This window comes from Felis catus, chromosome B3 (genome assembly GCF_018350175.1).
Source record: "Felis catus isolate Fca126 chromosome B3, F.catus_Fca126_mat1.0, whole genome shotgun sequence".
Classification (NCBI taxonomy): domain Eukaryota; kingdom Metazoa; phylum Chordata; class Mammalia; order Carnivora; family Felidae; genus Felis; species Felis catus.
In genome coordinates, this window is record NC_058373.1 from 112,302,186 (window position 1) to 112,325,724 (window position 23,539).

The window sequence follows — 23,539 nt, forward strand, 5'->3', positions numbered from 1 at the left end:
TTAAAAATAAATTTCTTATTAAATGTGGTATATATATATATATATACAATAGAGTATTACTCATAAATCAAAAAGAATGAAATCTTGCCACTTGCAACTACGTGGATGGAACTGGAGGGTATTATGCTAAGTGAGATTAGTCAGTCAGAGAAAGACAAAAATCATATGACTTCACTCATATGAGGACTTTAAGAGACAAAACAGATGAACATAAGGGAAGGGAAACAAAAATAATATAAAAACAGGGAGGGGGACAAAACAAAAGAGACTCATAAATATGGAGAACAAACTGAGGGTTGTGGAGGGGATGTTGGAGGGGGGGATGGGCTAAATGGGTAAGGGGCATTAAGGAATCTACTGAAATCATTGCCTCACTATATGCTAATTAATTTGGATGTAAATTTTAAAAAATAAAAAATAAAGTTAAATCACAAAGTTAAAAATAATAATAATAATTTTCTTATTGTATATTGCTTTTATAGAGACAAATATATTTACCTAGGATAGCTGGGCTTTAAGCTAAGTTTGATATCATGGAAACCAATTAATAATAATAATTTAGGAAAAGCATGATGTTTTTCATTTTTTTAAAAGTATAAAACTTAAACTCAAACCATGTCAGTTTTCAAGCTTCAGACTATTTTTTCTTGGCTTGTGTATACTGAATCCTAAAACCTGAAGGCCTTATAGACAGAGTGCTTTTGAGAAATCAAGTAGTTTCTAGGAACCTAATGTTACTTTTTGATTTAACAATCTCTCTTTCCTTTCTCTTACCTGATAATTCCTTATTCTTCTTCTAGCAAATACTGTCCTCCTCTTCTATGGTCTACCCTTTATTTGAATTAAGGAAGGAGAAAAACCAGTGTTTTCTTTAGAAATCTGACTTTTCCCCTCCTTGTTTTCTTCTTTTATAGATAAGCAGACATAAATAAGTGATAATTGTGCATAAGTTGTCGTGACATACCAGGAAAAGCTTCTCTATCTTCTGAATGATAACAGGAGATAATGTGGGTGGTATTAAACATACAAATTAGTGTCCTCAGAAAAGAATAAAATCTGTAGTAATGGTGGAGAGAGATAGGAGTCTGTAAGAAAAGTTGAACTGTGAACCTATCGAGGCACTAGCCTTACCTATGGTACCTTGATCTCCCCTCCCTTGGTCTTAGCCATTTGGTAGGGGTCAGCTGATCCTCATCCTCTGGGTGAGAACATAACTGAGGCCTAACCAATCGGGTTAACTTGCCTTAGTGTAAGTACTTTGGGGGTGGGGATATGACCTAGTTCTATGGTTCTCAAGATTTTTGGTTTCAGGACCCCTTTACACCCTTAAAAATTATTGAGGACTCCAAAGAACTTTTAAGTAGGTTACATGTATAAATATTTACCATATTAAAATAATTTTTAAATATAGAAGTATACAAACACATTTCATTAGCTGTCAGGGTGATGATATCATTGCATATCATGTAGCCTCTGGAAAAAATTCCACTGTATCTAAAGAGAAAATGAGATTGGAAAGACAAATAATGCCTTGGTATTAAGTATGAAAATCTTTTTGACCTTAAAGACCCTCCAAAAGGGTCCTGGGTTCTCCAGGTGTCCCCAGACAAACTTGATAACTACCGATCTAAATTATTGCTTACAAAAGACAATACCAATTTTGCCACTATGTAGGAAGAACCAATATGAGAAGTAAGTCAACAAAGGAGAAAGCATACCTGAAAGATGGCATTTTTATGACATGGTTTCAGATTCTGAATCTAGCCAACCCTGAAGCTATATACATGTATGGAATTCATAACTGCATGAGCCTTTTGACTTAAACTAGGATCAGTCACTTGTAGCCAAAATGTTCTTATACATTTGGAGTAAGAAAAATATGAAGGACCTAGGCACAAAAGTATTCAAGCAGAAATCTGGGCAGCAGAAATACACTATCAAAAGCCCAAGGAAAAGTTTGAATTTGTTTTTATAAACATGGCAGACATTGGAAAACAGTGTCCTAATTGTTCTTGAATAAGCGCCATCAAACTCCATGGACACAGTTGTCCATGGACATAACAAATGGCTCAGCTTCACTTCACTAAAAAATAATAAAGGCATCAAAAAAAGCAAAATGTCAATTTCATTAGTAGGAGTGTATAAACTTATCTCACCTGACTTTGGAAAATTCTAACTAGAATTTTTGTACTGGGTTGAATAGTTTCCCCCCAATTTCACATCCACCCAGAATCTCACAATGTGACCTATTTGGAAATAGGGTCTTTGCAGATGTAATTTGTTAAGTTGGGGTCATACTGGATGATAGTGGGCCCTAAATCCAATGACTGATATCCTTACAATAAGGGCAAGTGAAAATACATATTGGCAAGAAAGCCATGGTGGCAAAGACTGGAATGATGCAGCTACAAGCCAAGGAATGCCAAGGACTGCCAGAAACCACTAGAAGCTAGAAAGAGGTAGGGAAGAATTCTTGTTTTTAAATAGTATTTATTTATTTTTGAAAGAGAGAATGAGCAGATGAGGGTCAGAGAGAGAGAGGGACACAGGATCTCAAGTGGGCTCTGTGCTGACAGCAGAGAAGCCCGATGTGGGGCTCGAACTCACGAATTGTGAGATCACCACCTGAGCCGAAGTCACTCAACTGACTGAGGCACCCAGGCGCCCCCCTTTTTTTGTTACAGAAGCATATTTATTGATATGGAAAGATAATCACACTATACAGCTAGAGAAAAATCAATCAGGAGAGAGAATGGCTTTGCTTTGATTTTAACTTCTGGGCTCCAGAACTTTAAGAAAATAAATTTCTATTGTTTTAAGCCATCCAGTTCATGGTACTTAGTTATGACATCCTAACTTAGGAACTAATACACTGCCTAACTCAGCCCGTCTAAAATTCATCTTGACTATAATCAAGCATCCTTTGGGGAAAATAATAGGTTAAAATCAACCAGTTTCACCTTGTACCAATTTTTGTTGTTGCTGTGCTAAATACACATAACAAAATTTACTATTTTAATCATTCTAAAATGTGCAATTCAATGGCATTAAAAAAATTCAATTATGTTGCACCCATTTTTAATTGACTGGTTTTTTTTAAATGTTTATTTATTTTTGACAGAGACAGAGACAGAACGCGAGTGGGTTAGGGGCAGAAAGAGAAGGGAGACACAGAAGCAGAAGCAGGCTCCAGGCTCCGAGCTGTCAGCACAGAACCTGACATGGGGCTCGAACCCACGAGCTGCGAGATCATGACCTGAGCCGAAATCGGACGCTCAACCGACTGAGCCACCCAGGTGCCCCTAATTGACTGTTTTAATTGTGGTGATTAGCCTATCAGGAAAGAGGGCAAGAATCAAATAAGTCTTACAGGGAGAATAATCCATTGCCAAATTTGTTCTTTCTCACATCTAACATCAATGAGGAGAGTCTGACCCCAGAAAAGCCAGTAAGCTTTTGCCTTATACTGAAATTCTAATTAACTATAGGAAATCTCAAGTACCAGGAGGGCTAAGTGTAAACACACTTTAAGTGTTACACTAAATGGAAACACAACTTTTATTCATTTAGTAACTCATTTGTCTTTCATCTTCAAAATGAAAATCATTATGAAAGTCAGATGCTTATCTTTCGTTAATTTTTAGTAAATGTAAACCCCTGTTGTTTTCATTACTAAAACCTTAATAGAGACAGTGAATCCTTGGGACCTTCTAATTCTTTAGATACAAACTTTTTTTCACTTTTTGTTTCCCCTTTCCCCTCAGTATATTCCTGAGACATCTGTCAAAATTTGGAAATGCTACTCTCTTCTTACCAGAAAAATTTTTTGTTATAACGCTTGTTTCCAGGGTGAACTTTGAAGAAATGCCATACTATACAGCAAGAGTAAAAAAGCATGTGCATACTGCAATATTCATTCAATAAGCAGCAGTAAAAGAAAAGTCACATTAGGGACACCTGAGTAAGGATGTCTGTCAGTTAAGCCTCGGACCTTGACTCAAGACAAGATCTCGCGGTTCACGGGTTCAAGACCTGTGTCGGGCTCTGTGCTCACAGCTGGGACCCTGAAGCCTGCTTTGGATTCTATGTCTCCCTTCCTCTCTGTCCCCTCCCCTGCTTGCGCTCTGCCTCTCTCTCAAAAATAAACATTGCAGGGTGCCCCAGTGGCTCAGTCGGTAGAGCATCTGACTTCGGCTCAGGTCATGAACAGATGGTTTGTGGGTCGGAGCCCTGTGTTGGGCTCTGTGCTGACAGCTCAGAACCTGGAGTCTGCTTTGGATTCTCTCTCCCTCTCTCTCTGCCCCTCCTCCGCTTACACTCTGCCTCTCTCTCTCTTTCTCTCAAAAATAAATAAAGATAAAAAAAACATTAAAAAAAGTCACATTAGACAGTAAAGTCAGTGAGTTCTTCCTGTGCAAATTTTGTTACAGTTTGCTAAATTTAGCAGAGATGAATACACTTGAGGAAAATTGTTGGAAGACAAGCACATATTATAGTTGTCCAATTTAGTTCTATTAATACTAGTTTTTTCAGCAATTTTAGTAGTTTCAGCAAACAAACCTCCATATATGTTAGGGTTAATTAAATTTTAATGAATTTCACCCTTATTACTTTTGTAGATACAGGAAGTCCCTTGTTTTCTGTTACTTATTGTGAAAGGAAAATACCAGTTTCTTTCCACAGATAATTATAGAATATTATAAGTTGAGAGGGTGCTTATTTAATCTGCAACCTTAAAAACCCCAAACTTAGTTTAAGGTCATAGAACCTATTAGTAGGCAGGGTTAGAATTTCTCTAAAAATTCAAGACATTTTACAACTATTTCAAATTTGAGGGAGCCGTGGGGAATAAAGATTGCAAAGGCAAAAGATTGCAATATAGACTGCAAAGGCAGCAACGTAACCAACCATTTTCTTGGAGGTATTTTCACATATATCTCTCTTACTTGAAACTAGTTTAGAATCTGTTGGCCACCAGGCTCTATGGTGATAGATTATTAAAGTGGCTTTATGATCTGCCTTCCATTTTTTATCTACCATAAAAAATACTAGCAATGCACATACTCAAAAGAAATTTTACTATTTTATCCCACCTCAGTTTCATCCATCATCTACTTTGTATTCCCATTATTTAAAATGAAATACAAAACAATATGAATCTTCAGTTAGAGGATAAGTCCATGTTTCAATGGCACAATAAAAAAACATAACCATCAAATTAAGATTTTAATTGCGTACAAACGTTTATACATTTTTGACAATTTGCTTTTCATTCTTACGCTCCCCAAGTTTTTTATCATGGCTGAGAACATTAGGAAAAAAATATGTATTATTTTTTTAATTCCCAAATTGAAAAGGCTAGAAAACAACAAGAAGCCAAGGTGAAATTGCCAAAGGTGATTAATAATACATTTATGAAAGGTCCATGAAAATAAGTGACAACAAAAACTATTTTTATGGTAATCTCACATCCTACAAATGATGAAATGAAACTCAATTGTCACGGCCTGGCTTCTACTTCCAATCTTTCGATCGTGGTTCAGGGGCGAGGAACACGTTGTTCTCATTCTCTGAGATTGGTGCTTTTCATCTAAAAGCAGAGACCGTGGTGGTGATGGAGCGTAAGGCCACGAAACCACGGGACACCGGGAGGAAGAAAAGCCAGGTATCCCCATTCAGGATGCTCTGCTTCCTGCCCCACAGGACCGTCCTGTGGGTACACACTTGGAAATGGGATCCTAAAGCAGAGAAGAAATGGAAATCCTCCGGCAGGGCGAGCCGACTGACGAAGCAAGCGGGAAGGTGAGGCGGGACAGGATAACTCCTTCACTACGGCGGGCTCTCGGTTTCAGTGGCCACCGTTCTGCCACCCACGTAGCTTTCTAAGCCACTTGCAGGTTTCCTGGCGCTTTCATGGGGTCGAGCAGCTGCACGAAGAAGCCCCGTATGCTGGGTCCTTTTCTCCTCCCCTCGGGAGAGCGGCTCCGCGGCCCGGAGAGCTGGCCCGCGGCTAACGACGACGCGCTGGCTCGGCAGGGGATTGCTTCTGTCTGGGGCTCGGCTGAGGCGGCGTTCGCGTCCCGCGCGCACCCGCTCCGCGTTCTCCAGCCAATCCGCCGCTACTCGCGCGCCCAGGAGCGTTCCTCCGTCCTTCTCGGGCTGGGCCGCCTCCTTCCCGCTCCCAGTACTCTGCAACCCGAGCTCTCACACCTCCCCTCACTCTCCACGAGTTCCACGCCTCGCGGTGTAGCTCCGCCCCTGTCCCCGAGTCCGCCCCCGCAACCCTCCGAGCGTGTGCACTCCTTTCCCTTCACTCTCCTGCTATCTAGCCGGTCTCCGTCTCGCTCACCGCAGAGCGGTCTGGGTCTCAGCGGCCTCGTCGGACGCCTCCGCGCGCTCTCCCCCCTGCGGCCCGCCCCCCGACCCCTCTACCGCAGCTAGCCTCCTCCGACCTGGACGCGGAGTCGCGCGCTCTGACTCCGCCCCCCCCCCACCGCGGACTCGCGCACTCCCGGCCGGGCCTCTCCCCCGCGCAGGCCGCGGAGCGCCCGGCCGCCTCCCCCTCCTTGCCCGGTCGCCGCGAGCTCCCCGGGCGCTCTCGCTCTCGCGCTCTCCGAGGCGAGCGCGCTCCCGGCCCGCGCGCTCCGGGCTCCGGCTTCTCCCGGCTCCTGTCAGTGCGGTGACTGCGCTGGGAAACATGGCGACCGAGGGAATGATCCTCACTAACCACGACCATCAAATCCGTGTCGGAGTCCTCACAGGTAACCGGGGGAGGAGGTCCGGGACCGTCGCGGCCGCTGTCCCCGACTAGTCTCAGGCTTCTCGTCTGTGGTGACTCTTCTCTGCGGCCTCGGGAGGAGGGAAGACTGAGGAGGGGGACGGGGGGGGCGCGTTTTACAACCGCTGAGAGCCGCCGGAGGTTGGGGTGTTCCCGCGGGCCCCCCAGGAACTGGGGCCGGCCCGTGGGATATCAGGCCCCAGTGCCTTCGCAGCCGAAGTCCCTGGCCCCCGGGGACTGAGGGGCTGGTGCGGCGGGCGCTGCGGGGCTCCTTGCTGCCGGTGCAGGCGGCGGGATCCCGGCTCCGCATCTTGAAGCACGCCGCTCTGACTGGCCGGCGCGCTTCCTCCGCCAGTGCTCGTCTTAGAGAGGGGGGATTCCCGTTTCCACCCCCTCCCTCCCCTCCCCCCTCCGCTGGCGGCCCCGCGCTGCTGTAGCTGTGCTTGCCCCGGGCACCGGCCGGACACCACACTGGGGAATATCAGGCGAAACTCTGCTCTGCCTCAGGCTACCCGTCGCCAGTCGGGCATCCCCTCAACCACCCGTGGGACACCCCTTGTCTGTCCCGAGAGGTGGGGGATCGCTTGCACCCAGACCTCGGAAAGTGTCTGCGTTCCGCCTTCCCCAGCAAAGGGCCCTCTCTCTGCCCGCCTCTTGGTTTTCTTAGAGGGACGGGCTGCACCCTGCGGCCGGGGCTTTTTATTTGAGAGGGTGGGATTCCCCGACTTGGGCTTCTCTGTCCCCCTCCTTTCTGGGAACCCCCCTCTCCGGTTGGTCCCAAGGCTTGTGAGCAGCGCACTTTTCCTGGGTCTCGTTTCCCTCCCTCGCAGAAGCTGTGTGTGCTCTGCATGTCTGATTCCGTTGCGTTGTATTTGGGTAATATCCCTCAGTTCGGCGGTAGGCAGTTGCTGCAGGGCATGACTTCCGAGATGAATAGCAAGCCAATTTGTTGGGGGTTCTGCTGTGGTTCTGTAATTGGCAAGGTTTGTGTGTAATTCAGTGGCGAAGTGGGGGTTAAAGAACTATATTTGGAATCTGAGGGCTTAGTTTGGAGTGAAGGAAATCCAAGGCACACTTGCTGTGATTTTGGAAAAAGAAGAGATGTAGACGGGAATCCTTGTGTCTCCCTAGTCCCCCGCCCCTCACTTCTTATTTTTTTTTCTCTTGTCAAATTCTGACAGGTTGAGACGGTGCTCGAGAAGGGACTAAATTGAATGAGACTTGCTTTTATTAGGTAGAAAAAAAAAATCTCTGTCGGTAGATATTGAGCGCTAAGCTTATTTGGCTGCTGAGTTTTATGAAAAGGAGATATCCGTGGCACCCCTTCCTCTCTTTTAAGTAAAAGGGTTGCCTTGCCGTGGTATTCTTTCCAGATGTTAATGGTGGTTTGTTGAATTTTCCTAATGGAAAGCCCCTGGGATAGAGAAACTAGTGTAAGCCAGTTGCAGGGAAGGGAACCCACCCCCCCAAAAAAGCAGATGATGCGCTGTTCTCTTCTTTTGGTGCTGAAACTGTTGCCTTGTGTGAAGATTCAGTTGTATCAGAATTCTTAGAGTTGACACTGCTGATTTTCAAAGAATCTAATCACGGGTGTAAAAAATGTACAGCCTCTATCAGCCTTCAACTTGCTCTTTACAGTCCAGCCGGTTTTGAAAAATGATAGAGTAGTAAGAGTGAAGCTTAATAGAATCCAAAGTATTTCAGCTGTCCATGGAAACGAAAGGTCAAAGCTGTTTTCAAGTTAAACCATAGCGTTTAAAAAAAAAACGTATTTTTTTTTGTTGTTAATTTAAGCTTTCCCTAATAGTTTTATTTAGTGAATCTTCTTACCTGGGTAAAGTGACACAGTAGATAGGTGTACAGAATGCTTTGAAAGATAACAGCCCTTATCTCTATCCCTACAGTACAATAGGGATAATATTGGTATGGAAACAACTAAAGAAACAATGTATGTAATTATTGTGCTGCTATTTAAATAAATTACGGTGTGTTTGAGGGCTAAGTGTAAAAGGAATTCCATTCCCAGATGAATTAGGAGCAAATGTGACTATCTGAAGGGAGAATTTGGTTCATTTACTAAAGGTAAGAAGAAACTGGCATTTCAAAGGGGAGTTGAAAGTCAGTGGCAACCTTATAAATGAATATATTGTGAGGATGAGGTTCTTGAGCAGAATAAAAATGAAATGCAAGGACCTTGAAAAGCTTAGGTGGAATAGGTAGGTGGCACAGGCAAGATGTCAAGGAGAAAACTTTGGCAGTGGAATTAACAGTAATCTGGAGAAGCTGTCTCATGAAAATGAGGTACAGTAGTTTAGGGGGAAAAGTCTAGGGTCAAGAATAAGGATATAGCTGAAGGAACGAAAAAGAAGTTTCAGAATTGGAAGAAATGGTAATGGAGGACAATAGTATGTGATGATAAAATGGACATGTGAAGTCAGAAATAACTTATGTTTTTACTTGAAAAGTTATAGTTAACTTCGACAGAGCCTGGAAACAGAAGAATCAGAGGAAAGAACACCAGTTCTCAGTCTGCAAATAGAGGATGTTTATTACAGACAGCTTAAAATTTGTGGTCTTGATATTCCATGTGATTTTGTGCAAGAAAAAACCCTACAAAAATGAAGCTATGTTGTGTGATTTTGTGTCTCATATAACTTAAAGTTTCGCAGTTTTACTGTGTAAAAGTTTTCTTTATTGAACTTAGTACTATGACTTCATACTTAAGAAAATTGAATTAAGAGGCCTCACTTAAAATTGTGATTTTATGAGTTATAATTTGTGGCTCTCTTAAAGGCGGAGAGTGTGTTTTAGAAAATATCTTCTACATGCTTCATGATAATGATGTTAAGTATTTTTATCTATTTTTAAGAGGTGATTGAAAGTATTGTCTACCTATGCACACATTTTACAATGTGTTTGTATTTTGGTGAAATTGTGTTGTCATTTCTCAAGTCCTTAATTGACTTTCATTGTGACTTTTTTTATTATCTGTTGAAAAATCATATGTATACTTTGAAACTTCTCATCCTTTGCATTTTTTTTAGTCTTCATCTTGGCTATGAATTTTGCAAATAGATGTAGTATGCAGTCTGTTGAAATTCTCATCAAATATTAGAATTTTGAAACAGTGGTAGGAAAATATTTAGCAGAGGCATTTCTTTTTGCTTAATGGTCTTGAATCATTTTGGACTTGAAAATTAGATTATAATAATTAGTGTGACATGGCTATTTTAGTTATGCTAATTATCAGGAAAATGGGAAAATTTAGGTACATAAAAATTGGTTATCACGGAAACATTTTAGGTTTATAGCAGACTCATTATATATTAATGTGTCACTTTTCACCTACTTTTTTCTATTTCTAAATAAACTCTTTATCCAGGGAGCACACTAGTTCTCTAACTGTTAAAGCTTCACAGAAACATCAGGAAACTAATGAATGCATGCATTTATATAATATAGAGAATGAGAATAGGGATCTGTAATCAGTAGAAGATATTAGAACAAATATAAGACTAGATAATAGAGATTAAAAACTAATTGTAAAGTAGAATACCAAATATATTACATACAGGCAGTATTTTAGTCATTCATAAATAAAGTCATTCAAAATATTTAACAGATTCTAAACCGAGGAGATTATAATCATGTAAGTCTAGAATTGTTGAGGCATTTATTTTATTTCATTCCTCAAGTTTATCCTTGTACATTTTCTGAAAAGCTTATTTATTGATGTTTATATATCTTTGTTTTGAGAATAGGTGTTGTCATTAACTAGGCAAATTCGTATTGCAAACCAAACTTAAATTCTACCGAATGGAATTTTGTGTTCAGGCAAACATACCAATATTGATCTGTATGACCATTGTTAAAAAGAATCCTATTCCTCAAACTAGGTCATTCTTTCACGAATTTTTGGTTGAAATCAACGTATTAGAGAATTAAATGTTTAGCTAAAGTAGGAAATCATTAATTTCTAATGAATATACTATCATCACTGGCTAACAACCTTATAAGCTAGCAGTACCTATGTTGTTATATATTAAGAGTTTTAACTATATTAAAATCATGTATGACTATTTGACATTAACTGAGGTATGGAGAATCAGCAGTATGTTGCTGGGGAAGAAACAATGAATAAGAGTCTAATTTTATTCTTACTGGTGATACATTCGTATTTAAGGTGAATAAAGTACTTTGTGAAACACTCAGTAAAATAGATAAAACTTATACTTTCCTCCTGTAAATAGGATTGAAGAACAAGGAAACATATTTGGAATTTGAGCTGTTAAAAAAAAAGAGATCCTAAAAAAGAAGCAATGAAACCACAAGAGATTTTTTTCCTTCACATCTGGGCAGAGAAGATAAATACCACAGAAGAAGAAAAGATTATTTAACCTGCTCAAAAGTATTTGGGACTGTAGTTAGTATGGATAGCATGCAGTCTTGCTTAATTTTTGAGCAACCACCCCAAAAGCAAAAGTCTAATGAAGTATCTTCATGTAGAAGTTGTATCCAGGTTGTTCAATGAATTCATAAGTGAATTTGTGTTCAATATATTAATTTTAATTAAACTTTCTTAAATTTTATAATTAAACAACCCGATTATTTTTACAGTTTTTCCAGTAAGTATACATTTTGAAAGAATGGAATTAAACTTACTATATGCTTTAAAAAAAATTCCTAATTTGAAAAATAAGGGGGCAAGGAAATGAGATGTGGTAAAAAGGGGCATTATACAATTTGTGTCCTGCTTTTCATATTGGGTACATGATATTGTGTCAAGGGATACTCTTTAAGGATTCTAAGTCTTAGAATCAATTTTAGTCTTACTAAGTCTTAGTATCAATTTTACTTGACAATGTATAATTTAAACCGCTTTTAGTATGTGTAAATTAGGAACAGAATGTAGAATTCACATGAATTGTTAAGATAAAATTAGAAACTTCAAAGAAATTTCAAGTAAACCCATTTTACAGCTCCAGACCTCATCAATCTTCTCTGTTATTGGTCCTTTGACACCAAAAATTTAAGGAGCACTGGGTCATGGGAAGAACACTAGAAGACTGGCTTTCTAATGCTAGATTGGCCAGTAAAGTTTTGAATTTTTTTTTTCTTTTTCAACGTTTATTTATTTTTTGGGACAGAGAGAGACAGAGCATGAACGGGGGAGGGGCAGAGAGAGAGGGAGACACAGAATCAGAAACAGGCTCCAGGCTCTGAGCCATCAGCCCAGAGCCTGACGCGGGGCTGGAACTCCCGGACCGCGAGATCGTGACCTGGCTGAAGTCAGACGCTTAACCGACTGCGCCACCCAGGCGCCCCTGGCCAGTAAAGTTTTGTAATATTACTTAACTCTTAGCTTTTCTTACCACTAACCAGAAGGAGTCATTCTTTAAGATCACTTTAAACTCTCATGGCAATGTTTCTATACTTTAGCATCTTGAACAACTGGAAAGAGAAATATAGGATATCAGACTTAGTTAATATTTTTTGTCTCCATAATGAAAATCATGATGGGAGGGGTTAGAAAAATGAAAGAGAATAAGAAACGGAAGAAAAGATAAAATTTCAGAGGTTAAGTCCTGTCAGTATAAACTGAAGGAAAAATATTTAGATTTTTTTTTCATTTGGAAATTTTTGTGTTGGGGCACCTGGGTGGCTCAGTTGGTTGAACTTCAGACTCTTGATTTCTGCCACATGTCATGATCAATCTCATGACTCGTGAGATTGAGCCCCATGTTGTAGGACTCTGCTGATAGTGTGGAGCCTGCTTGGTTTTCGCTCTCTTCCTCTCTCTCTGCCTCTCCCCCTCTCATGCTCTGTCTCTCTCAAAGTAAATAAACATTGAAAAATTTTTGTGACATTGATAATCCTCTGTTATCAGTAGTTTCAGTCTTATACTTAATTTCAGACTTAGCTCAAGCATTACTTCCTCAACAAAATCCTAGAAATTATTCTCTACAATGATGTCTTTGTTTTCCTGCAGTATTTATAAATGTTGTCTATACCCTGTAATCATGTATATGTGGGAGGCTACAAGGTATAGTTTTAAAAAAGACAAAAGTACTTTAGAGTCAAACAAACTTAGATTTCAGACCCAGATTTGGTCTTTATTTTGGGAAGTCATTTAATCTCTCTGAATTTCAGTTTCCTTCTCCAAAATGAGGATGGCAATACTTATTTCACAGAGTTGTAAGAACTGAGATAATGTATGTGAAAATGCCTACCATATATGTCTAACTTGGAGTGTATATTTAATAATCTTCCTTTTCTCATCATATGTTGCTTTGATGCAGTTTGGTAATGTCTTCATGTATAAACCTCTTAATCAAAGTAGGTTTTAAAGTTCTTGAAACAGAAGATTGTGTGCTTTACGTCTTTTGTGTCCTTTTGTTGTAGCACCTATTAATGAAGTAATGGCATAGGAGATGTATAATAAAAAAAATTGGGTGGTGTGACATTTATATAGTGGCTTAGGAAGCTATCCAAAAACACTTAGGTTAACCAGAACTTCACTGTTACTAGTAAGAAGATGGTTCAGGGGTTTAGTATTTTTCTATATACTGCTAGTAAGAGGATGATATTAATAATGTGTATTTGAAACATTTTTATACTATCAGGTTTGATATATTTGCTTCTTAGTTGATGGGCAAGTCTTATGAGGATTATTTTAGAGTAATTTTATAGTAATTTTTAAAAATGTCATCTTAAAAAATGAAAAATTTATAGGTTGAAGAAATTCTGAAAATGTTATTTTGAAGGTCAGTTCTGATGGTCAAAATAGCATAAAATAGGAATCAAAAGTTCTGTATCTTCTATGACTTTCAAGACACTTAACTGCATTTTACCTCTGTTTCCTTAGCTTTGAGTTGGGGTAATTATGCTTACTTAATAGAGTTAATGTGATGAACAAAGGAAATAATGTATTCAGTATTCAACATCTATGTGCTAGGGTCTGTGCTAAAGTGAGGGATACAATAGTGAATAAGACAAATACAGTCCTAGTCCTTTTGGAGCTTATATTTTAGCATTAATAGGAACACGCTATTTAGTCAACTTGGATATTGACAAATTCATGCTTCATTTATGTTGCATTTCAAGGAATAAAGTGCCTTTATATTTTCTTTTTGATGTAGATTACTTAAGTATAAACATCAAAACTTTTCGTGTAAAGCCATTTTTGACACAAATTTTTAAACCATTACATATTTCCTACTTTCTAACATAGAAGATATTGAACATAACTTATTTTTGTTCAATCAGGTTTAAGTAATTATAGCTAACAATTATCAGGCCTATATACATGGTATAAACATGTTCAATTTGTTCTAAGCATTTGGCGCCTGTTATTTAATCCTTGTGGCCTTTATAAGTTGCCCTTCACAAGTTGCCCTTCACCTTCTAGTTTCTAATCTACTATACCCTTGGGAAGCACACAAACTACCTTGCTAAGAATTAAACATGGTAGCATATCCATTTAGACTTGCAGGTCTAAAGAATGATTGTTTTCACTTTTGGGTTGAGGGCATTAGAGAAGGAATGGTTATTACTATAAGACCAAAAGAAATTTACATATTTCTTTGTACTTTGACATTTCAGGATCATGGCTAATTGTGTCTGCCTGATGCTGAAAATGTTAATAAAAATGCAGAAACTCATGAAAGGAAGAGACCAGCTTGAGTGCTAAGTGGAAATGTACTGTTAAGTTTTTTTTTTTTTTTTTTTTTTGTACAAACATTAAGAAAAAAGTGTACTTAGAATTAATGATCTTTAAAGTCTAATTCAGGTTAAGAACTTTTGGATATCTTGGACACAAGAAATTGAATAGGGTAAATACTATTTTCAGATACAAAAAGGATGAAACATTAAAAATGTGATCACCTTTTCTCCCTTCCACTTGAGTCAATAGTGAATTTTGATCCTAATGCGAATTTAAGGTTTTTTTTTTTTTTTCAACGTTTATTTATTTTGGGACAGAGAGAGACAGAGCATGAACGGGGAAGGGGCAGAGAGAGAGGGAGACACAGAATCGGAAACAGGCTCCAGGCTCTGAGCCATCAGCCCAGAGCCCGACACGGGGCTCGAACTCCCGGACCGCGAGAGCGTGACCTGGCTGAAGTCGGACGCTTAACCGACTGCGCCACCCAGGCGCCCCTATCCTAATGCAAATTTAAAAAATTATGCTATGATAGCATTGATGTCTCCGTGATAGTAGTTACATTTGAATTTAGTTGCAAATGGGATAGCTTCTGAATACTTAGCATGTTGTTAATGAATTTTAAAAACTTATGGAGTATGTTTGTGTTATTGTAAAATATGTAACAGTACAGAAAGGTAAAGTGTAAAATTAAGCCCTACCACTCTACTTTCCCAGTCTCTTTCTCTCTAGTGTTAATCATTTTTAAGATTTTTAATTTTGGGGTGCCTGAGTGGCTCAGTTGGTTAAGCATCTGACTTCAGCTCAGGTCATGATCTCATGGTTCATGAGTTCAAGCCCCCCATGGGGATCCCTACTGTCAGTGCAGAGCCTGCTTCAGATCTTCTGTCTCCCCCTCTCTGCCCCTCCCCCACTCACTCGCTCTCAAAAATAAACATTTAAAAATAAGAAAAAGATTTTTATTTTTGTTCTTCTGTATACAAACATATGTTTATTACATCAGAGTTTGCAAATTGGCAGACCGATGGCCATAACTGACCAATACACATGATTCATTAGGCCCCGGCTGTGTTTTTACAAAAAAGTGTGTTTCTAATATTTTAAAAATATATTTCATATAAACCCATATTTTTAACTTTTTAAGACTCAGCAACATGGCAACCTCTTTTTCATATGACAATAGTTGGTTAAGTGGTTGTCCCCTGGAAATAGAGCATGTGTTCTCCAGTTTCTCTCAATTCCCACTGAACCTATTTATATTCTTTACCTAGCTCTGTCATTTGAATTTGTGATCTTTGCTCATACATAGTATTCTGCACCTACCACCCTTTCCAGCATGTCTTGGACATGTTTTTGTATTAGTGAAAATAATAATAGTTAACTTTTTTGAGAGCTTACCAAGTGTAAAATGCTTTTCTAGAGCCTGTCATAGAGCCTATTAATTTAATCCTCATAATAGTATCACTGTTTTACAGTTAAGGAAATTATAGCAGAGAAAGATTAAGTAATTTGCTCAAATTACTGTGATGGGCGAAATTTAAAGGCCAAGCCGCAAGTCGAACCCATGTAGTCTCTTCCTAGAGTGTGAGCTCTTAACACATTATACTTCTTGGCATGTAACAATTAGTTCATATAGATATTTTCTTTTTATGCTGTATTTAATCATCAGTCATAGGTTATTCTGTATTTAATCATCAATCCTCAATTGATGAACCTTGAGATTTCTAATTTTTCACTGTGACAAATGTTGTAGACAGTAACATTGTACATTTATCATTGCATATTTGTGAGTTTTTTTAAATGTAAGATTAATTACTCTAGACTTTTTGGGTCATTGGTATATGAATTTTAAAATTTTGATAGAAATTAGAAACTTGCCTTCCAAAAATAATGTACGAATTATAATTAATATTCTCCTCTTCATTTGGTATGATCTTTTTTGTTACTTAACTGGTTCTTTTGAGATCTCTTTCTTGAATTACATATGTGGATTAGTACCCTTTTACTGCGAATGACAGGTGCCTAGCTCAAAATTAAGTGAAAATGGGAAGTTACTAATTTACATAGCTATGTAGGAGTATAGAGGAAGAATTGATTTTAGGATCTCAAGCAGTGTGTTCAGGGAATTAATATAATCATGAACTCTTACTCTTCATTTCAGTGCTTTGTTTTCCTGAGTATGATGCAAGTTGCTCCTTTGTCCTTCTTTGAACCAATCATTATGACTAGGAGAGTGAGTACTTTTTTTTTTCCTAAGAATATAGTCTATTACATCTTTTCCTTTTTCTCCTGCTTTCTCCTTTTCCTCTTTCTCCTGCTTCTTCCATGAAAAGGGTTCTCTGGCAGATAGTTATAAATTCAAACTGGAGCAAGTTAAGTTGTGAGAATTAGTGGGCTAAACTCAGGACCCCTTAATATCAATAGTGGCTAATTGATTTGTCAGTTAACTATGACTGACTTCCACTTCTTCATGCTGTGTTTAAGAATGCTTATCTAATGACATTTTAGAATAGTAATATACGTGTAATAGTAAGATTTTACTGGTTTTTACAACAACCTTTTTACGTTACTTTATTTTAAATTTATGATCAGTTATGGGTCTTTAGTCTTTTTTTCCTATGAACAATCTCTCCCAGTGTTTTCTAAATTTTGTTCTAGCAACACTTCTCTGGGAGATATTACAACAGGTATGGTGTGAAGAGGTTTTTCTTTTCTTTTTTTTTTTTTTTAAATTTTTTTTTCAACGTTTATTTATTTTTGGAACAGAGAGAGACAGAGCATGAACGGGGGAGGGGCAGAGAGAGAGGGAGACACAGAATCGGAAACAGGCTCCAGGCTCCGAGCCATCAGCCCAGAGCCTGACGCGGGGCTCGAACTCAAGGACCGCGAGATCGTGACCTGGCTGAAGTCCGACGCTTAACCGACTGCGCCACCCAGGCGCCCCTTTAAGTTTTTTAACGTTTATTTTTTTTTGAGAGACAGAGAGAGACAGATATGAGTGGGGAATGGGCAGAGAGAGAGGGAGACACAGAATCTGAAGCAGGTTCCAGGCTCTGAGCTGTCAGCACAGAGCCCGACGCGGGGCTTGAACTTACGAACTAGGAGATCATGACCTGAGCCGAAGTCTGACGCTCAACTGAGTGAGCCACTCAGATGCCCCAAGAGGTTTTTATTTTCAAATAAATTTGAAAAAAAGTGCTGTATAACATCCCTTCTTTTGGAGATTCATAATATATTAAAGCATATTGGCATAAAAGACATGAGTGATATTATGGTTGTGGATCCTGTTGAACTTTAGTCTAGTGTTTCTAAAACTTTTTGAGAATGGAACACTTTCTCAGGGCACACCAGAATTCAATACTTCTTTGGGAAATTGTGTTTTTTTTCCCCTATAAATGGTCTTCTGGAAGTCCGTGTAAGACCCTTATATTTATTCTTTTAGCTTTTTGCTGTAGAAATAGTGGTTACCTATAATAATCTCCACCATGAAGATTTTTTTAGTTTGGATTTGTATATATATATATATATATGTATGTATATATACGTGTGTGTGTATATATATACACACACACATTCAATTGCTTACCAATTCCCATTTCTTTTTTTTTTTGTATTAAAATATTGACTGAATATATTATTCAGAAAATCTGTGATAGTGAAAACTAGAAAGAGCAATCTTGTTTTGTTATTATTACATGAGAAAGAACATTGGATCAAATTGTTTCGGATTTTTCCAGTGGGAGTTTGGTATCATTATCTGTGAAGTGTGAAGTTGAAGAGATGCTCTCTAAAATCTCCTTCAGCTCTAAAATCTTATTAATCTCAAACTCAGAACATGCCTCATATTTACCATTCTATTATTGCTTGTATTCATGTTATCTACAATCTGTTACTGACAGCACAATTATTGATCTGAAATGCCTTCCTTACTTCAAATAGGAAAAATTGCTAGACATCGACACTGACATTCATACCAAATATAAATGGAAATAAATGTCTGTTACTTCCACTGCATAATATGTGCAATTTATTTCCTTCAATATCACATGCTACAGAGTTCAAATCACAAAGTGCTTAAGATTTGGAATAAACATTACATACATGTAATAACTGTCAAGCTTAGAAGAATGCTAGTGATTTGGATGTATTGAAGTATTACATTTTTCTTCTTTAATTAACAGATATATATCAAGATCTGGAAAACCAAGATTAGTACTCCTCCCCTGCAAAAAGTTGTAAATATTTTGCTTACATATTTAAAATAAAGCTGTTGTAAAAATAAGACCTATAATTCTAATGAACACTATTGTTTTAGGATCACACAGATACTTGGAATAGTGGGCTCTGGATTAGACCACCTGGGTTTATACCTAAATTAAATGAAGTTAAATTTTTAGAGTTACTTAACTTTTCTAAGCTATGGTTTTCTCATCTGTAAAATGGGGAGTAATACCAATGTCTGCCCTAGAGGGTTGTTGTGATAAGTGAGGTAACTGTAAACATTTAATGAACATGCCCACATAATTACTCATTAAATGTTTGTTTATTGTAATAACTTTGAATGTAATTACCTTTATAAACATGGTAATGGAAATCCATAAATATAACTTATTATTATTATTATTATTATTATTTTATTATTATTTTTAAGTAAGCGCTTTGTGTGATGTGAGGCTTGACTCATGACCCTGAGATTAAGAGTTGCATGCTCTACTGACTGAGCCAGTCTGCTACCCCACTAATACATCTTTTAGATAACTGATCTAGTCATGGTTTATCTTCATGCTGTTTTTCCATTATTTCGTATTATCTTCTTTTAGGAGCAGCATTAAAGATTATTATTATACTGGGGTTGTCTTGATCTAAATTCTTATTTTCTATCTTAAATTTTGGGCTGTTAGGGTAAGAAGATGGTATTTGTAGTGTAATAACTAATGACAATTTGAGATTTTTGATATATACATTTAAAGTAAAGTATAGATGGGAAACTGTTTCTGATATTCTTTAAGTCTTATTAAGATCTGTGGAGAAAACTGCCTCTACCTATGTGGGTAATTTAATGGAGTTCTATTCTATAGTAAAGAAAGTAGAACAGTTTTAAATATTATACAAATGATGCAGTAATACAGGGTGGTAAAGCAATAGTAAAATAAAACTACATAGATGATTGTTGATTTGTAGAAGAGAGATTTTTAATTGGTAGATGAGGAAAAGAGTAAGCCCCAGGGATAAGGAGCCAAGACTTGGGCCTGATTGTGCTTGGATTGAAGTAACAATTAGTTGGGGTATAAGGCAAAGGAATATTATGTATAAAAAGGGGGAAATACTTATGAAATATCAGATGCCAAAAGAAAATCTGTAGAATTTACAGCATTGTGCAGATCGGTCTGTGAAGTATTATTAGGTGGAAAAAAACCCTGTCAACTATACATTATGGTGAAACATTCATGCTTTTCTGATTTTTAATGCAATTCAGAAGTGGGTCATATCTAATATATGAGAAACTTGAAATGGAGATCCCCTACCCGCATAGTAGGAACTGATAAGCAAAATAATTATGGATCTGATTTTATTACTCTGTTGTTTTCCTGCCCATGATTAATATATTAGTCTGACTGTAGTCTGACTTGTTAACAAACAATACAGACCAGTTCAATATTGTCTTAGTCCTTTTGGGTTGCTCTAATAAAGTACCATAGACTGGGTGGCTTGTAAACAACAGAAATTTATTTTTCATGTTTCTAGAGGCTGGCAAATCTAAGATCAAGGTACCAGCCGCTGATCTGATGTCCAGTGAGGGTCCACTTCCTGGTTGATAGACAGCTATCTTCTCTTTGTCTTCTCACATGGCAAAAGTGGGAAGGGAAGTCTCTGGGTCTCTTTTTTAAGGGCACTAATTCCATCCTTATGACCCCATCACCTCCCAAAGGCCTCACCTTCAAACATCATCGCATTGATTTTCACATCATGAATTTTGGGAGGACACAAACATTCAGCATGTGGCAAGCATGTGATTTGCTTCACATTATGTGAGGCTAAAACCACTAAATATTTATAGTGCCATCCATCCTTTGAGTATGAGGAGTTAGTTGTAAAGTAGGTTTACATTTTAAGTCATTTATATATTAAAAACACTTGCCAAGTACTGTATGACAGAATTTACCAAACTTTTTCTGTAAAAGGCCAGATAGTAAATATTTTGGGCTTTCTGGATTATATGATTTCTGTCACAGCTATTCAGGTCTGCCTTTGTAGCATGAAAGTAGTCATAAACAGTATGTAAATGCATGAGCACGACTGTATTCCAATAAAACTTTATTTATAAAAATGGATTGTGGGCCAGAGTTGGCACAAGAGCCATAGTTTGCTAAACCATGCTCCAAGACATAGTCTGTGTTAGAAAAGTATAATTCCAAATTACTTGTGTGTGAATTGAACTTTTATGTTAGTTAAAATTTACATTTATAAACCATCACAAGACTTAGTGGCTTAAAACTACAGTTTAATGCCTCTCACATTTCTACAGATTAACTCAGTGGTTCTGCTGTAGGTGGCATTAGTTGGGGTTCTGGTATAGCTGCAGTCGTCTGGAGGCTTAAATGGGACTGTTGTCCAGGGCCTTGGTTCTCCTACATGTGGATTTATCCACATGGCTGATTCATTAGCCTCATGGTGTGATGGCTGGGTTCCAAGAAGCATTCCAAGAGCAAGCATTATGAGAGGGAGGAAGCAGAAGCTGCCAGCCCAATTAAGGAATAGGCCTGAAACTGGCACAGCTTCATTTTCACCATTTTTTATTGGTCATAGCACTAGCCCAGAGTCACCGTGGGAAGAGACTAGGAATACTAGGAAGAGTGGTTAGTTGGGGGTCGTCAAAGTAACTGTCTATTGCAGAATTGTTCAAATTGAACTAGCTTTAGTAAAGAGGAAATTTGTTATAAGAATAATGGGGTGTCTAATCTCATAAAACTTAAGTATAGGATGAAGCCTTAGGAATATTGGATCTAGGGTTTGAAGGTCCTCAGGACTGTTTTTCATTTTTGCTTTGTTCTGTAAGTTTTATTTTCTTTCACCACAGATTTGCCTTTTTCACAATGGAAAAAACAGTGCCATCAACAGTTTCTGTATTATTTACATCTTACCATTTCAGCCATCCAGAGAAGGACTGACTTTATTTTCACAGTTGTGTTTCTAAAATTTTTGAGGAAGAACTTTGTCCTGGACCAGTCATCTGTGATCAAAGGATAGAGGTTATGCTGTACCAACCATGTGGACAGGAGCAGGGTCAGTTAACAGAAAAATGATGCTGAATATATTATCCTAAAATAGTTTACTTATTTCTTCCCTAACCATCTGTTTATTAAGATAAAATAATTTCATAAATAATTTGTTTCCCCACTGCAGGACTAATTTACTTCTTTCTTCAGCTATCTGCCTACAGATATTTCATTTTTTGGAGAGTAGACTAAAGTAAGGACTGAGATTAGTTCAGTATCTTGAATATTCATAATAATCTCTTACTGCTTTGAGTAGGGGACAGCAGCATTTAGTATATACTATCTCACTTTGCCACTGTTAATATAGAATCAAATATGAAAGTTATCTTACTGTGCTGTTACTCATTGATTTCCAGGATTGATTTGGCTGATCTCGCTGGCTAAGTGAGTATATTTTTCCTTTGGAAAGGGTGTACTTACATACATGAAAGCAAGTAACTATAAGGGATACCTGGTTGGCTCATTCAGTTAAGCGTCCAACTTCAGCTCAGGTCGTGATCTCGTGGTCCCTGAGTTCAAGCCCCGTGTCAGGCTCTGCACTAACAGCTCAAGAGCATGGAGCTGGCTTTGGATTCTGTGTCTCCCTCTCCTTCTACCCCTCCCTTGCTTGCACTGTCTCTCTCGAAAATAAATAAACATTAAAAAACAAGTAAGTATAAGACAGAGTGAAGAGCCATAATAGAAGTATAAGCAACATACTGTGGGTGCACAGAGGAAGGAACAATGAATTTAGACTGAAGAATGGCTGTAGAGGGATGGTATGGTATTTTTTATTTTATTTTATTTTATTTTATTTTATTTTATTTTATTTTATTTTATTTTATTTTATTTTATTATTTTATTATTTTATTTTATTTTATTTTATTTTTATTTTTTTATTTATTTTATTTTATTTTTATTTTATTTCTATAATTTATTTTTTATAATTTGCATCCAAGTTAGCATATGGAGGAGGGATGGTATTTTAAAGAAGGTAGTGTTTGAGTGGGGCCTGGAAGAATGAATAACCCATCCTGGGAAAAGCAAGGAAAGATAATCTGGCTGTCAGGTTTTTTTGGCTGCTGAAGGGGTGGCACTAGAATGTCTTGGCTAAAGTAGATGAACTTAAATATAGGTATAGGAAATTCAGTATGAACAGCTACATGACTTATCTGATTTAACCTTCCTTAATTAGAATTACAAGAGCTAACTTGGTTTTGCTACATTCAGGCCTTAGGTGACTGTGTGGTAGTTTGAAGTTTAAGAATTAGATTTTTTAATTAAGTAGTTTATCTCAAAGACTCAGATTTTTAGATATAGAACTTTAAGGATTATCTGGGCAAACCCATTCTACTAGGTAAAGAAACTAAGACCCAGTTAAATGACTTATTTAGGGTTACATGATAAAGTATGGGGTTAAAACCCAGGGCACCTTACTCGTAGTCTTGGGTATTAAAAACATTATACAGTGTATCCTTTGTAGTAAGATGATTTACCCCAGTATACACCCATTTGAATTTCCTGCTGTAACATTTTTTAAATGTGAGATATAACATGCATACAGTAAAACGCACAAATGTTAATTGCACAGCATAATGAATTTTTCATGTATATAGACTCTTGTAAGTACCACCCGAGATCAAGATATGGAGCATTTCCAGCACTCCAGAATCTTCCTTCATGCCTTTTACTAGTCAATATCCATTTCCCATGCCACGCCCAAGTAATCACTATTCTGATTCTTGTCCTCAGGGATTACTTTTGCCTATTCTTGAACTTTGTATAAATAGAATGACTTCTGTCACTCATCATTATGTCTATGATATTCATCCATGTTGTGTGTAG

General features: G+C 37.9%; 1 protein-coding gene across 16 annotated transcripts in view; it reads left to right on the forward strand.

The window, feature by feature from the left end:
• The first annotated feature begins 5,524 nt into the window (after positions 1-5,524).
• Positions 5,525-23,539, forward strand: part of GPHN (gephyrin) — a 635,834-nt gene continuing 617,819 nt past the window's right edge. For 11 of the 16 annotated variants that reach the window (XM_019833151.3, XM_011283278.4, XM_045060084.1 and 8 more), the window contains exon 1: positions 5,526-6,761. In XM_019833151.3, coding sequence (XP_019688710.1) covers positions 6,698-6,761 — 64 coding nt within the window. In that variant the 5' untranslated portion in view covers positions 5,526-6,697. Of the gene's footprint in view, positions 6,762-16,599; positions 16,672-23,539 lie in introns of all 16 variants that reach the window. The other 5 variants (XM_011283280.4, XM_011283281.3, XM_011283283.3 and 2 more) reach the window with 3 other exon arrangements.